Source organism: Artemia sp. Qi Xiang Cuo, chromosome 13, assembly GCF_049724085.1.
Source record: "Artemia sp. Qi Xiang Cuo chromosome 13, ASM4972408v1, whole genome shotgun sequence".
Lineage (NCBI taxonomy): Eukaryota > Metazoa > Arthropoda > Branchiopoda > Anostraca > Artemiidae > Artemia > Artemia sp. Qi Xiang Cuo.
In genome coordinates, this window is record NC_142806.1 from 59991891 (window position 1) to 60006107 (window position 14217).

Sequence of the window (14217 nt, forward strand, 5' to 3'; positions counted from 1 at the left end):
TGAAACTGCTTAAAGAGCTGTGAAAGAAAAAAAAATTGGATATTAATATTACAAATTCTTTTGATAGATATAGCTCGGTTGTGGAATGTAAGAAAAGTAAAATTAAATAAAAACACGACACACAAAAAAAGGGACGCATAAAAAAACGCTAAATAATGAATACTGCTTTTTAATGAGCACTTGTCAATGTTGAAAATTAAATTGATTATTAGAACAAGAGCTATCAAACCTTAATGGTCTTCAGGACTTCCTCATCAATCGTCTTTTCGTTCCATTTGATTGTCAAACACGTCATTCCAGGAAGAGCCAGCACTGGTCGGGTGTCTCCTATTGTTAAGAGATGTGTTATTCCAAGTTTATGGAGCACCAGTGAATTTGCTCCCTGTTCGATTCTTCCTTGCCAGAGGCCGTCATCAATAATGGAAGGAAACCAATTTAAAGCAGCAAGTTGCTCCTATTAAAATGATTTCAATAAATAAGGGAGCTAGACTCTGTTTTTGTGCAGTGGCATGTCTTAAAGATGAATAACGTTGCAAGATTGATTTGCATATCCAATTTAAATTTCAATCGTTTTAAGATATATTTATTCATTTACATTAAGATCTATTGTGTGTTTATTTGCGTTGATTGTTTATTTAAATTCTGTTTGTTTTGAGTTTCGTTTACACTTCAATATCAAAATATTTTTTTTCGTTTTAAGCTTGATATTCACATTCAATCAAAGCATTATTCGCTTCAAGATCTATTTATTCATTTATATATTACTTGTTGTATGTTTTTGCTATGATTGTTTATTTAATTTCTGATTGTTTTGGGTTTCATTTATTCTTTAATAGTAATTTCTGGTCGTTTTGAGTTTGAATTTCAACAAGTATTTGTATCTGCTGAGCTTAAGCTTAAAATGGCCTTTACTTTTCTTAGAAAAACTTATTTTTCTGAAAGTTTTTTTTAATTAAAATTTGTTCGTTTTTGATTGCAAAAAGTTTCCAGTTTTTAAAAATTCCTTATTTCAAAATCTAACTTTAAAGAAAAAACAAATGTTCATCAAAGTATCAAAACTGGTATCAAAGTAACAATATCAAAGTGAACAAATGGGTTTGTGTCAGCCTCGGAGTTTTTATTATCTGATGTTAGAGCTATTTTTAACAAAATGGCTATAACAAAATTTCTATCGGATGGGTTTGAGGAAAAAAGGGTGGGGGGGATAATTGCTGTTCGGTATCTTTTGACTCTTTAAAAGTCAACTAGAACTTACTATTTTCAACCAAATGAGCCCTCTCTGAAGTTTATACGAGCATCCCTTCTATAATAACCATTTATACTCTCAAAGTATAACTTACAACCCCTGTCCCTGGGCCCTGGGGGGTTGTGTCGGCCCTGGAGTTTTAATATCTGATGTTTGAACTATTTTTAGCAAAATGGTCAACTCATATTTTTATCGGATGGGTTTATCATCCGATAAACCCAAAGGCGTGGAGGGTGGGAGGGGTTAGTTGCCTTCTGTTCTTCTTTTACTCTGAGAAAATGAACTAGAACTTTTAATTTCCATTCAAATGAGACCTCTCTAAAGTTTACATGAGCATCTCTTTCATAAGGACCATATACGGCCCCAAGACATAGCTTTCAATGCCTGCCCCCGGGCCCTGGGGGGTTTTGTCGACGCCGAAGTTTTTGTTATTTGCTCTTTGAACTATTTAAAAAAAATGGCTATCTCAAAATTTGTATCGGATGGGTTAGGGGAAAAAAGGGTGTGTGGTGGGAGGCTAGTTGCCCTCAGATCTCTTTTGACTCTCAAAAAGTGAACTACAACTTTCAATTTCCAATCAAATAAGCCCTCTCTAAAGTTTATATGAGCATTCCTTTCATAAGAACCATATATTCCCCAGGACATTACTTACAACGCCCGCCCCTGGGCCCAGGGGGGTTGTGTCGACACATGAGTTTTTGTTATCTGACTTTTGAACAATTTTTAACTTAATGGCTATCTCAAAATCTTTATCGGATGCATTTGGGGAAAAAGGGTGTGGGGGGGGGCTATTTTCCGTACAATCTCTTTTGACTGTCAAAAACTGAACTAAAACTTTCAATTTCCAATCAAATGAGCCTTCTATGAAGTTTTTACGAGCATCCCTTCCATAAGAACCATATATTCCCCAGGGGCACAACTTAAAAGACCTTCCCTCGGGCCCTGGAGGGCTGTGTCCACCCTGGAATATTCGTTATGTGGTCTTTGAACTATTTTTAAGAAAATGGCTATCTTAAAGTTCTTATCGGATGGGTTTGAGGAAAGGGGTCTCCTAGTCGGATATCTAACAACGATATCTACTAAGCTTCAAGCTTTTGGTTTTCTTTTTTAAGGTTTCTGAATTGTTGTAATCCCTTGTTAAAATATATACAAATATTTTTGCAACTATCAGTTTTTTGCTCTTTACGGAACTTTTTCATACTGTGTTTTTTCAAATATATTTGATTATAAAAGCAAATCCAATTTTTAACAACGTTTTCTACTAAGCTTCAAACTTTTGGTTTTCTTTTTTAAGGTTTTTGAATTGCTTTAATCCCTTGTTAAAATATATAGAAATATTTTTGCAATTACCAGTTTTTTGCTCTTTAAGCAATTTAATGTCTTTTAATACAGCGTCTCTTAAAATATATTTGATTATTGAAGCTATTCTGATTTCTAACAACGATATGTACTAAACTAAGCTTCAAACTTTTGGTATTCTTGTTTTAAGGTTTAAGAATTGTTGTAATCCCTTGTTAAAATATATAAAAATATTTTTGTAACCACCAGTTTTTTGCTCTTTACGGAACTTAATGTCTTTTCATACTGTATCTTTTCTAAGATATTTGATTATAAAAGCAAGTCCAATTTATAACAACATTTTCTACTAAGTTTCCAACTTTTGGTTTTCTTCTTTTAGGTTTTTGAATTGTTATAATTGTTTTAATTTGTTAAAATATATAGAAATATTTTTGCAATTACCAGTCTTTTGCTCTTTAAGCAATTTAATGTCTTTTCATACTGCGTCTCCTAAAATATATTTGATTATTGAAGCTAGTCCGATTTCTAACAACGTTATGTACTAAGCTTCAAACTTTTGGTATTCCTGTTTTAAGGTTTTTTAATTGTTGAAATCCCTTGTTAAAATATATACAAATATTTTAGCAATTACTATTTCTTGCTCTTTTTGCAATTCAATGCCTTTTCGTACTGCAGTCTTTACAAATATATTTGACTATTGAAGCTAGTCCAATTTATAACAACGATATGTACTAAGCTTGAAACTTTTGGTTTTCTTTTTTACGGTTATTCAATTGTTGTAATACCTTGTCAATATATTCAATCGTCATTAGTAATAATTGAAATTTTTTATTTTGGGCCTTCCTACTGACATTATATAACTGGTTGCGTTCCAACCTGTAAGATTAATCATGTAGCAAGTGGATTCTATCTAACAAAAAAACAAACTAATTTTAAAATTTTTAGGTATTTTTCTGGTTAGAATTCAAATATTAAGATTATTGCTCAGGCACCGTAAATATTTTTGCAGTTTATATAATAATTTTAGTGATTCTGAACTGAACTAAAAAACTTTTCAACTTTTTTCATGTCTTAAAAAGACATTGCTTATACTTGTAAGAAAAGAAATTCGGTAATGATGTTTTTTTTAAGAACGATTTCTACTAAGCTTCAAACTTTTGGTTTTCTTTTTAATCTTATTGAATTGTTTTGATCCCTTGTTAAAGTATATGCACATATTTTTGCCATTACCAGTTTTTTGCTCTTTACGCAATTTAATGTCTTTTCATACTAAATTCTATTTAAAAATATTTGATTATTACCGCAAGTCTGATTTCGATTTCTATTAAGATTTAAACTTTTTGTTTTCTTTTTTTGAATTGTTGTAGTCCCTTTTAATTTTTTTTGCAATTACTATTTTTGCAATTACCATTAAACATATTTTGCAATTACCAGTTTTTCGCTTTTTAAGCAATTTAATATAAGCTTCTCCATACATGAAAATTTTTCCACATAAGTGTGACAAGCGTGACAATGTCCTTGCCATGCCTATGTATATAAAAATGACGTCACTCACATATATTTTTATTTAATTAAGACTCTTAACGAATTTTCCCAAACTTCTTACCTATCTAGATCTTTCTTAGGCCAAAATATCCCAAGCTGCCAATTTTTTCGAAAAATATGGAGCCTTTTTCGAAAAAAATACATGCATACATACATACACAAGTATGTATATACACACACACACACACACACACACACACACACACACACACACACACACACACACACACACACACACACACACACACACACACACACACACACACACACACACACACACACACACACACACACACACACACACACACACACACACACACACACACACACACACACACACACACACACACACACACACACACACACACACACACACACACACACACATCATCACATCACATCACACACACACACACACACACTATATATATATATATATATATATATATATATATATATATATATACCACTTATATATGCTAGATTCTGAAGATACGTCTGACTGAAAGTCCATAGACACATAGAACGATAGTGGTAAATGGTCTAAATCCTGATGATTTTGTTGGTCAAAGAAATAGCCCTCCATTCAGCAAGTAATAATTGAATCTCCATAATAACCCCACACCATCAAAAGCTTGATAGTGCAACAATATTGGGATAAAGATAACTCACAAAAGTGGAGATGGATGGCAGTTCGTTTGTGAAAAAAGTATAAATATTAAACAGTTAGCTGCAACTGGGAAGAAGAAGGTTTAATGTAAAATATTGGATCATACCTGTAAAATGATTGATTGACCAGTTAACATATGAGGGGCTCTTCTTGCAATATCAGCTATTCCACCGATGAGACAAACAGGGTCTAATTTAAGGATCTAATAAGAAAATTTAGATTTGTAAGCTTAATTTTATCAGATAAAATGATTCAAACAATTCAATACTGAATGACCTGTAATATAATAAAACCTACCCCCATCTGAAACATCAACTAAATATATCATCATCGGGCATCATCTTTATCAGCGTGATAATTATTGTCATTACCAAGAATATCATCTTGACCACCAAAGCCATCAGTTTTATCACTAGTTTTACCAGAATTTGTTCCACCATGATCACCGTCATCAGCACAGATTCTAACACCATCATCATCATCATGTTAACCATCATTATGATACCAAAATCTAACAAACTTACACATGTGAGACATGAGTGATTAAAAAGAAATGTGGTTGTTTAGTTAAAACCCTTTAAACTGCTGGAAAGCTTTAGGTATTGGATATCCCAAGGTTTTACAAACAAATGTTCTTGTGCTTTTATCTTACCTTTAGTCAAAATTGTTTCTAAGAAAGTGATGATGCCCGCCTATAGATGTCTTGCTAATGGTGGTGTGTCAACTTGAGCTGATGTTTGATTCTAGTTTGAATGAGTCTAGAGTGGCTGCCTGGATCGTCTTTTCTACCGAGTCACAATGCCGACACCAAAAAAGCTTTGTCATCCTCTTCTTCGAGACCAGGGCAGACAGAGTTTTTTGCTTTGGCAGAAAGGGTGGTGAAAACTCATATTGCACCTCTCTGTAACTCTCTACAGCTCTAGCATCTATTTTGAATTGCGGGAGTGCTACTGCCATTCCAAACTCAAGACGAAGATGGACAAAGACTTTATACAGTTTATTTACCGCGCACGGTTTTTTTGTGATAAATATGCCCTTATAGTACGATGAAGATACGACAAAATGGGATAGACTTTGAACAAATTGCCAAAAGAGTTATTTTTATACCATTCGATAGAAAAAACTCATTTACTATCCAAAATTGGCATCCCTACTCCTAGGCGAAATGGATCAAATACACCCTTAACCTACGACCTACGGCGTCGTAGATTAAGGAAATGAATGTAAAAATGGTCCATCACCAGTATAAAAGGAACATTTTGGGAAATTCCTCTTTAGTGTTTGAAGTAGGAGGTTTTATCTCCAAACAGTAATGACAAGTCCTATTTTAGCAAGTAGGGTGTATTTTATAGGGATTTCTTGGTCGTAGATGACAAACAAGGGAAAAAGGACTTGGAACCTGTAAGAACTGACACTTATGCTAATGAGTGACTGAAAAAAACGAAAAAACCAGAAACTATTGGTATCATAAGAAGAATGGAAATAGAACATGAAAATACCCTCGAATAAATTTAATATGTATCACCAGCTCGATGTCTCAACTGAACTCAGTAATTAGTCCTTCACCTTTTAAATTACACCAGCCATTACTGCTGATGTCTATTTACTAGCCTCCTGAATAATTTCGCACGATGTGATCTAAAAGAGATGTACACACATTAAAATTCTGTCGATCAAGCCTTGGCTAAAACCTTGAATATTCTTGATTCTAAGTCCTATTTTAGAATCAAGGCAATGATTTGCGGCAAGTGTGCGTGTAAGGTGTAAGGTGTTGGAATGCTTCCAGGAAAATGACGAAGAGCAACTAGCTATCAGTGACCTATTTGCTAAAATGAAACATGGGTTTGAACCATATAGCACAAGGTATGTGAAAAAAGCTGCAAGAATCCCTGAGATATGAGCTTGAAAGAACTCTGAGGGATGAGCCAGAAAGTAAAAACCAGAAAGTACACTGAAAAAGACTGTCTTGAAACTATGAGGATTGCATCTTCTCATCAGATTTCTTGGATAAATAGGCCACGTAATGCAAGGATCTGGCCTGAAAGAAATTCTTGAAATCGTGAAATCGCTTAAGTTCCGTCAATTTAATCTTAAAAGAGACTTTTCTCCACTTAAGGTATCAGCAAAAGGTTGTCGTTTCTACAGAAGTCCTTGTAAATTATATTTTGTAATATTGTAATTGTGGGTGTTTTGCACGCTATAAGTATTTTTCTTTTCCTTTTTCGTTTTCTACGATCAAGAAAACCGTAGAAAGGACTCCTTGTTCACTAAAACAGGATATTTCATTGATTTTTGGACTTAACCCCTCCCACTTCAAACTCTAAGGGGGAATTTACAAAAATATCCCTGTAGTACTGGTGATGGACCATTTTTACCATCATTTTTGCTTTCTACGACCTTATTCACCCCTTAGAGAACATTCCTTTTTATGTATTATCACGAAATAAACTTTTTAGCCTTTTGCCCCCTCCCCTGACTTTAAGGACAAATTTCACCCATTTCACCTCAGGGTGGCTCTGGTGATTCTCGATATGTTAATATCTTCTTTTTTCTATAGCCAATGGTATCAAAATCCCTTTGTTACGATTTGTTCAAGATCTAGGTGTATTTTGAATGTACTATTAATAAGCCCAAGAGCTTTATTAGCTTTATCTACCATTGCTTGCGTGCAGGAATGAAAGTTCAGATCATTATTAATTATATATCCTAGGTGCTTCTCTCCACTAACTGCTTCTAACTTCTACCTTCTAATATACCAAGTTAGTAGTATAGAAAACACGGGCTCTAGGCAACATCAATTTAGCCCAATTTAGCCCAATCAATCCAATTTAGCCCATTTTCAATTTAATTCACACCTTTTTTAAATGAATATTTCCGACATTTTTACAATTTTCCATCATGAGCTTTAAGATCAAAACAGGTCTTGCGAAGTAAGAAATTGGTGTATACATTACTTATATTCAATACTTTATGCATACTACTGATAAAATACTATAATTTAATATGATTTAATATTTAATGTATAGTTCGATATCAATATTTAGATAACTATTATTATCTATCCCTTTTCTTTCAATAAAATTCGAAATCATACCTTTATCTAATTTTTTAAGTTTCTTTTCAAAATCAGCTACTGTAGAATAAAATCGTTTTGGTCCAAAGATATCAATCCCTTCACCTTTAAAGTTAATAGCAATAACGAGTTTATTTCCATATTTAATTTTTTCACATTTCATTACTTTAATTTCGTATTCAATTCCTAGATCCAAGTCTTCCTTTTTAACGGTTCAATTGTATTTATTTTCGATTTTGATTTCTCTTAAAAGTTTCTCTATTTGTTAGGCAATGATTTTATTAGATAAATTTTCTAAACTCTATTTTTTTTTATTACCATCCCATTAGTATATAACTCTAGACAAGTCTCCGTTGGCGCAACAGAAGAGGAGATAAATGAATTGTGTATTCAATAAAGTAAGCTTTTTTATAGATTTCAAATTTATCGAAAAGAGATAAGAACCATAATCTTGGATGATTTTGAAGTAGTTGTTTGTAGGATAGATCAATATCACATCATGGGCGTACGTAGCATATTGTCTAGGGGGGGCAGCCGATTCTGTGATGAAGGGTGGGGGGGTGGAAGCTGAGGTTATATTGTCAGTTCAATAAACCTTACATTGCCAGCAGGTTCTATCATGCCTATGAAATCTTTATTAATAAGTAATCACCAAAATCATCAATAAGCTTTAGCATTAATCTTCTTAGATTAGAGCTAAATCTTTCCAATACGTTATGGATAATTGCTTCTTGTTTGAATTTTATTCCTTCTTGAATTGAAGTTATCAAGTCATTTTGGCTGTTTATTTCCAACTTTTTCAACCATCTACCTTTTATCAACTGCTTATTTAGCAATCTACCTTTTTTCAACTGCTTTTTCAACCTTCTGCTTTTTCAACCATCTGCTTTTTCAGCCATATCTAGTGTAAATTTGAAGTTCTAGGGTGGGGGGCAGTAGCCCCCCTTCCATACGCCCATATATCACGTCCTTCATTTCCTTTTTATATATTTTTCAATCTTAGTCACCTGTCTTTTATGAAGTAATACTTTAACAGACTCTTTTTCATTCACTTATGTGAAAGAATGAATCGAAGAAGGAGAGTTTGTCCATGAGGGATAAGAAGCAACTCCGCCAAAAACTTTTATTAGTTTTCTGGGGAGTAAAAGAGATATTGCAGTTAAAATAGTTGATTTACGCAAAATAACAGCGAATTATTGCAAAAATCATGAGACTCGACCAAGTTGCAAAGTCGAACTGTCACATTTAACTTTTTGAATTGATGAAAATGCTGCAGCCAGTGGTAGTGAAGTGACACAAGGGCATCAGCTTAAGCCCTAAGCTGATACTTAAGGGGATCAGTCAGAGAGTGGATGCTCAGCAAAATTTTTGCACCCCCTCCTTCCTTGTAAATCTTAGATATTATATTTTTTGATGTTTTCATTGAAAATGAACATATTTGAATCTTCATTGACAATATAAAAAACAAGGTCCCTAGATTATGAAAAACACGTTTCTGGTCCCACGTCCCTAAATCTTTATTAATTGACTCTATTTAATAGAGCTAACACAGTTCTAAGTTTAGTAATCACAAAGCCACTTACTAGAGTTGCATAAAAGAGTTTGTAGAAACTAAATTTTCTTGTGCTCTAGGAATGTTACTTTTTAAAACCGTCATGGCACAGTGAATATGAGTGATAGAAAATTTCTACGAAAAAAAAGGACTTACTGGTGGCAATTAATGCAATAAAAGGTGGACATATTTGGGACACGTCAATCATATACACCAAAGCCGCCGTATGACCAGATATAAGATAGCTGAAAAAGACGAGACCATCTGGAAAAAAAACCTTATGGCCTGCTTATTACCAAGATCATAGGACAGCTGAAACTTCAGTAGCACTAGATTGGGAAAAGGTTGAAGCTACAGCAACCTTCAGGATAAGTGAAGAGGCTTCAATGACGCCCCCTGAGTCATTAGATAATAGGTTTATTAAGCTTTAAGACAAATGAGGTCACCTAAAATCAGATAGAAATATTTTTTTTTTATAAATATTCATGCTGTGTAAAAACTGCAAGAAATGGAAAAACTCTGACTACACTATTTTCATAATATATCAAAACAAGATTCTGACTTGTATAAAAGTCCCTCTATGAATGAAAATCTTTAAAATTGGCATATCTTAAAGTGTATGGGTCATCTATTACAGTCCAAATTTAAGAATTCTAATTTTTTCATCCATATTTACCAATTTTCTGTGTTGTGTACTAATTACCCGTCCCAAAGGAAAATTACATTCCATTTTGACAACAAATACACCGACATGGTCTCTTTTGCTAGAAGTATTACTTAGCGACGCTTAAAATATAGATTAAAGAACAAAAGGTTGCAGCCCCATTAAACTTATATTTAATTTAATCCCAAATATGCATTGAAGTGGACAGAAATTGGACATATGAAAAAATGAGTTAAAATATAAGTAACATTACAAATAAAAGAAATTTTCATTTATATGGATAGAGGCCTATAGCTATTGCTGCATGTATTTTAATTTTAAGACAAAGTCCTTTCCCCATAGGCTACTTCATAAACAAATTGTCTAACACAAGAGCAATGTGACAAAAAGTGTAATTGCTTCTATCAAAATGCATCGAGAATATTCACATTTTCACAAGTATTGGAAATTGTTTAAGTTAATGTAATTTTAGCTCGAATTTCGCTAGAGATACTCAGCTAATCAGTAATTTTTTATTAGATACCAGCTATAATGTGTTGTATTCATAAAAGGATGACGGCAAATCACTGCTTCAACTTTATTGCAAAGGGTTGGTAACTGAAAAGGGAGGGACAGCCCTCCTTATATACAAAATGATTTTTGATTTTTTTTTTTTTACTAGGTTTTAATGTCGCTCTTTGCTTTCATTTGAAACAAATTTTTAATTTTAAATCGTTCGAAAGTCAAACTATTTGTACAGTACTGCCAATTTCCAAAATATGGAGGGGGGAGGGAGGAACTATTTTCCCGAAGATGCAACGAAAAAATATCATTAAGCAAATGATACACCACCCCCTTTAGGGTAGGGGAGATATTTTTGTTTCATAGTGTAAATTTAGAAAAAAAGTATTTTTAAAGCCAAAGAGGGTGAATTTTTTTAATATTAAAAAGTAGTTTTCAAAAAATAAGGCCCGGTTGCCCCCTGTCCCTGCCTTAACAGAAGCCTCTGCTTGTGTATTTTAAGGAACAGTTACCTGCAGTTTGTCAAAAAGCTTGTTAATGGGTGATTGATCCTCATCTATGCCTGAGCCATCTTCATCATACAGAACAATATGCATATGTCTTGTAAGGGCAGTAGTTATTTCATCTGCAGATATAAGCCCATGCCATCTAGCAGTGAGTACATGCTGATCCAGAAATGTGGTTTCATCGCGACAGTCGATTATAAGTAGGTAGTCCTGATTTGTCATATATGGTGCATAGAAGCCATCGTAAAAAATATTATGGAATTGACGAGCAGATATGAGACCTGGTTTGTTGTCAAACTCGTCATCGATGGGAAGGAGTGCCAATTTTAGACCTTTCAGTTCTTCGTAAGAAGCTGTAAGAAAAAGTGGTATAAGCCAAATTAGTTGTCCTTGAGAAGCAAACATATTAAGAAAACAATTCGTAATTCATAATATGCAGAACCATTATTGCCACCAGTCTCGCTGTACCTTACCCCCAACCCCTCTAATATACAAATATATGGTCCAAACTATAAATGCATTCGGCAAGCCGTCACTCTTGTTTTTCTGTTTTTTTTTTTTACACAGATGATTCAATTTACGGGTACACGGGTTGAAATCGGTACTATTTAAAAAAAAAAGAATAAATCTAAAACCAAAAGAAAGTACAAAATTACAGGCTTATACACTAAGTGGCTACTGTACAATTCCGTTATTTTTTTTTTAGATTTTTTGCTTTGTTTTGCAGATGGCTTTTACATGTATAAGTCATTGTTTACATCGGTTTGACTATTTCTTTCTATTCGCTTTTGATTTTGGATTCTTTCGTGTTTTTTAATTTTTATTCTTTAAATACTTTGCCTTCTGAAGTTTTTAAAGGGATAAAGAGATTAAATCCTTTGTTACAACTGAATTAATTAAGACCTTGACAAGGACATAGTGTTTTTGCACATGCCCTTTGATTGTTTGCAAATGTGTCACTGATTTCTATTAACACAGATGACGCAGTAAAACCATTCAGCTGTCCTAAGAAACAGCCGTGAATGTGGCTTTTTCGTACTTTTCAAAAATGGTTTTGAAGTTTCAAAAAATAAGAATCGCTCCATGTTTTCTTCTAAGTTGATTTGTAGGAAAAAACTATACCACGAGGTTGGTAATTTTAAGCCTGATTTCTCTATTTTATTTTTACTTTGATAATTTACTCATACACTGAGTTACTGAGAAAAAATAGAATCATATTAACGGTTTGGTCTTGGAATTTCAGAGAAAGACGGTGTAAAACCATAAATGTAGCAGAGGAAACGTAACATTCCCGGTTTTGCCTTGGGAAGCTATGACAAAACCGTGAATGTTTTATTATTTTAGCATAGAAGTTAAGAACTAGTTGATTTGAAAATGAAGATTATAATGTAAAATTTACTTAAAGTAAAATGGTTAAGAAAGTACACAAATTAAATGGTACGCCAAGCTTTCACTGGTATATCGCTGAGTCCAGTCCATCGTCATAACTGTCTTCGTGTGCTAAATCCCGGACGCCAACACTAACCAGAAGGAAATCCAAGAAATGTCCCTTTTCAAGTGGAGTATACGGCAAAAGAGTTTCCACGATTTTCTTCTTTTCGCCTCTGTAATGCCTCTGTTTGTGCTTCTACATTCAGATAAAGGCTCTTTTTTCTTGGCACTTTTCTTTAAGAAAACACACTTGGTGTAAGAGTCTTCGCCGAAATCTAGTTTGTAAAAAAGCAAAACATACCCTCTGACCAATTTAACTTCCACTGCATCAGTTATTTTGAACGTGAGCTTACCCGTTTTTTTTCACTTTTCCACATTTAGAAATCTTCAATTTGCGTTGGCAATACCTCTACCGGCTTGCTTTGTGACTCTATGATAACCGTGCAAAGACATTCCAAATCATATATCTGCCTAACCCCAGAGATTTTCTTTGCAATATTGCCGTGAAGACCATTAGCAGCCTGGTGATGGCCTTTAGTAAGAAACATGAAACAAGTTTCCTTCAGATCCAGGTGGCTATAATCATTCACAAGTAAAGCAAGAGATGTGAAAATACTCCACTTTCTAATCTGAGCTGAGCAGTTGTCAGCCCAGAACTAAAAAAATTTAACGCCCAGGAAGTTTTCAATGAGCTTGACGAATGCTCTTGCTACCTTGGCGGCGTCAAGTTTCTGAAAGTCTTCTTGCCAAAGAACGGCCAAGTTTCTGAACGTCTTCTTGCACGCAAACAGAGTTTTCATTCAGTTTTGGATTCACAGGGCAAAACCTAACGTTGAAGACAACGATTCGACTTGTGAAACAGCACTCCTTTATCTGTAGAATAATTGGCAGGAGCAAAAACTTTTGTGTGTAGATGCAAAAAATATTTTCCTTCACTATAGAGAACTTTAGCCGCTCTTGATTTTGATTTATGCCTTTCCCACATCAAGGTTTCAATATCTATAATGTCACCATTCAAAGCTTTGTTGTCATGGTTCAAGAGGATGTCACAAATATCAGATGTTGGCTTTTTCAAAGATATGTTCATTGACAAAATTACCTTCTGATATGCTTCAACTGAGGTTTTTACAAGGGGAAATTTCTTGCGGAAATCTCTGTACATAGTATTGACTGCAAGAAAGCGATCAAGATAAAGCCTATTCGGTGGACTGTATCTTCTGTAGTGACACGGGGTTGGGTGAAAACTGCTTATTTGATGTTTAATTTCTTCTTTTATATTGATGTAGTGGTTCCCACCACGTTACTCAGTCAGAAACCTGTCTTCTTTTTCAGCTTTCTCTATAGCCTTATGCAGCTCGTGCACCACTGAGTAATTTTCGTACCCAAGCATACCCAGGAACATTTTTTGGCATACAATTTCTCTTGAAAAGTCAACTTTCAGAGACTTTAAAAAGTAATTTATTTTATTTTTTTCCTTTGATCTGCTTCTTCCACGTGTGTGTCACCAGTTTACCTTCTATTCGGTATTTCATAGATGAATTCCATAAGAAGAAACAGCTCTTTTCTCCTCTGTTTCTAATTAGCTGAAACTACAACGCTAGTTTCAGCTTCTACAGCTAACATTGACTGAGGCTCAATTTCAGAGGTGTGGAGATCCAATATCGACGTGTTAAAATTTACTGTTTCAGCATTTGAGTCGGATGTTCTGTCGAGAAAGTGGCCTCCAACTG

At 34.0% G+C, this 14217-nt stretch overlaps 1 protein-coding gene across 1 annotated transcript in view; it reads right to left on the reverse strand.

Moving 5' to 3' along the window:
• LOC148945492 (serine/threonine/tyrosine-interacting-like protein 1) overlaps window positions 1-13649 on the reverse strand; it is a 34678-nt gene extending 21029 nt beyond the window's left edge. Inside the window, exons 1-4 of the mRNA XM_089099061.1 lie at window positions 13319-13649; window positions 11063-11409; window positions 4867-4962; window positions 230-454 (exon numbers count right to left, since the gene is read on the reverse strand). Coding sequence (XP_088955187.1) covers window positions 230-454; window positions 4867-4962; window positions 11063-11409; window positions 13319-13649 — 999 coding nt within the window. The remainder of the gene's footprint in view (window positions 1-229; window positions 455-4866; window positions 4963-11062; window positions 11410-13318) is intronic.
• Between the last annotated feature and the right edge of the window lie 568 nt (window positions 13650-14217).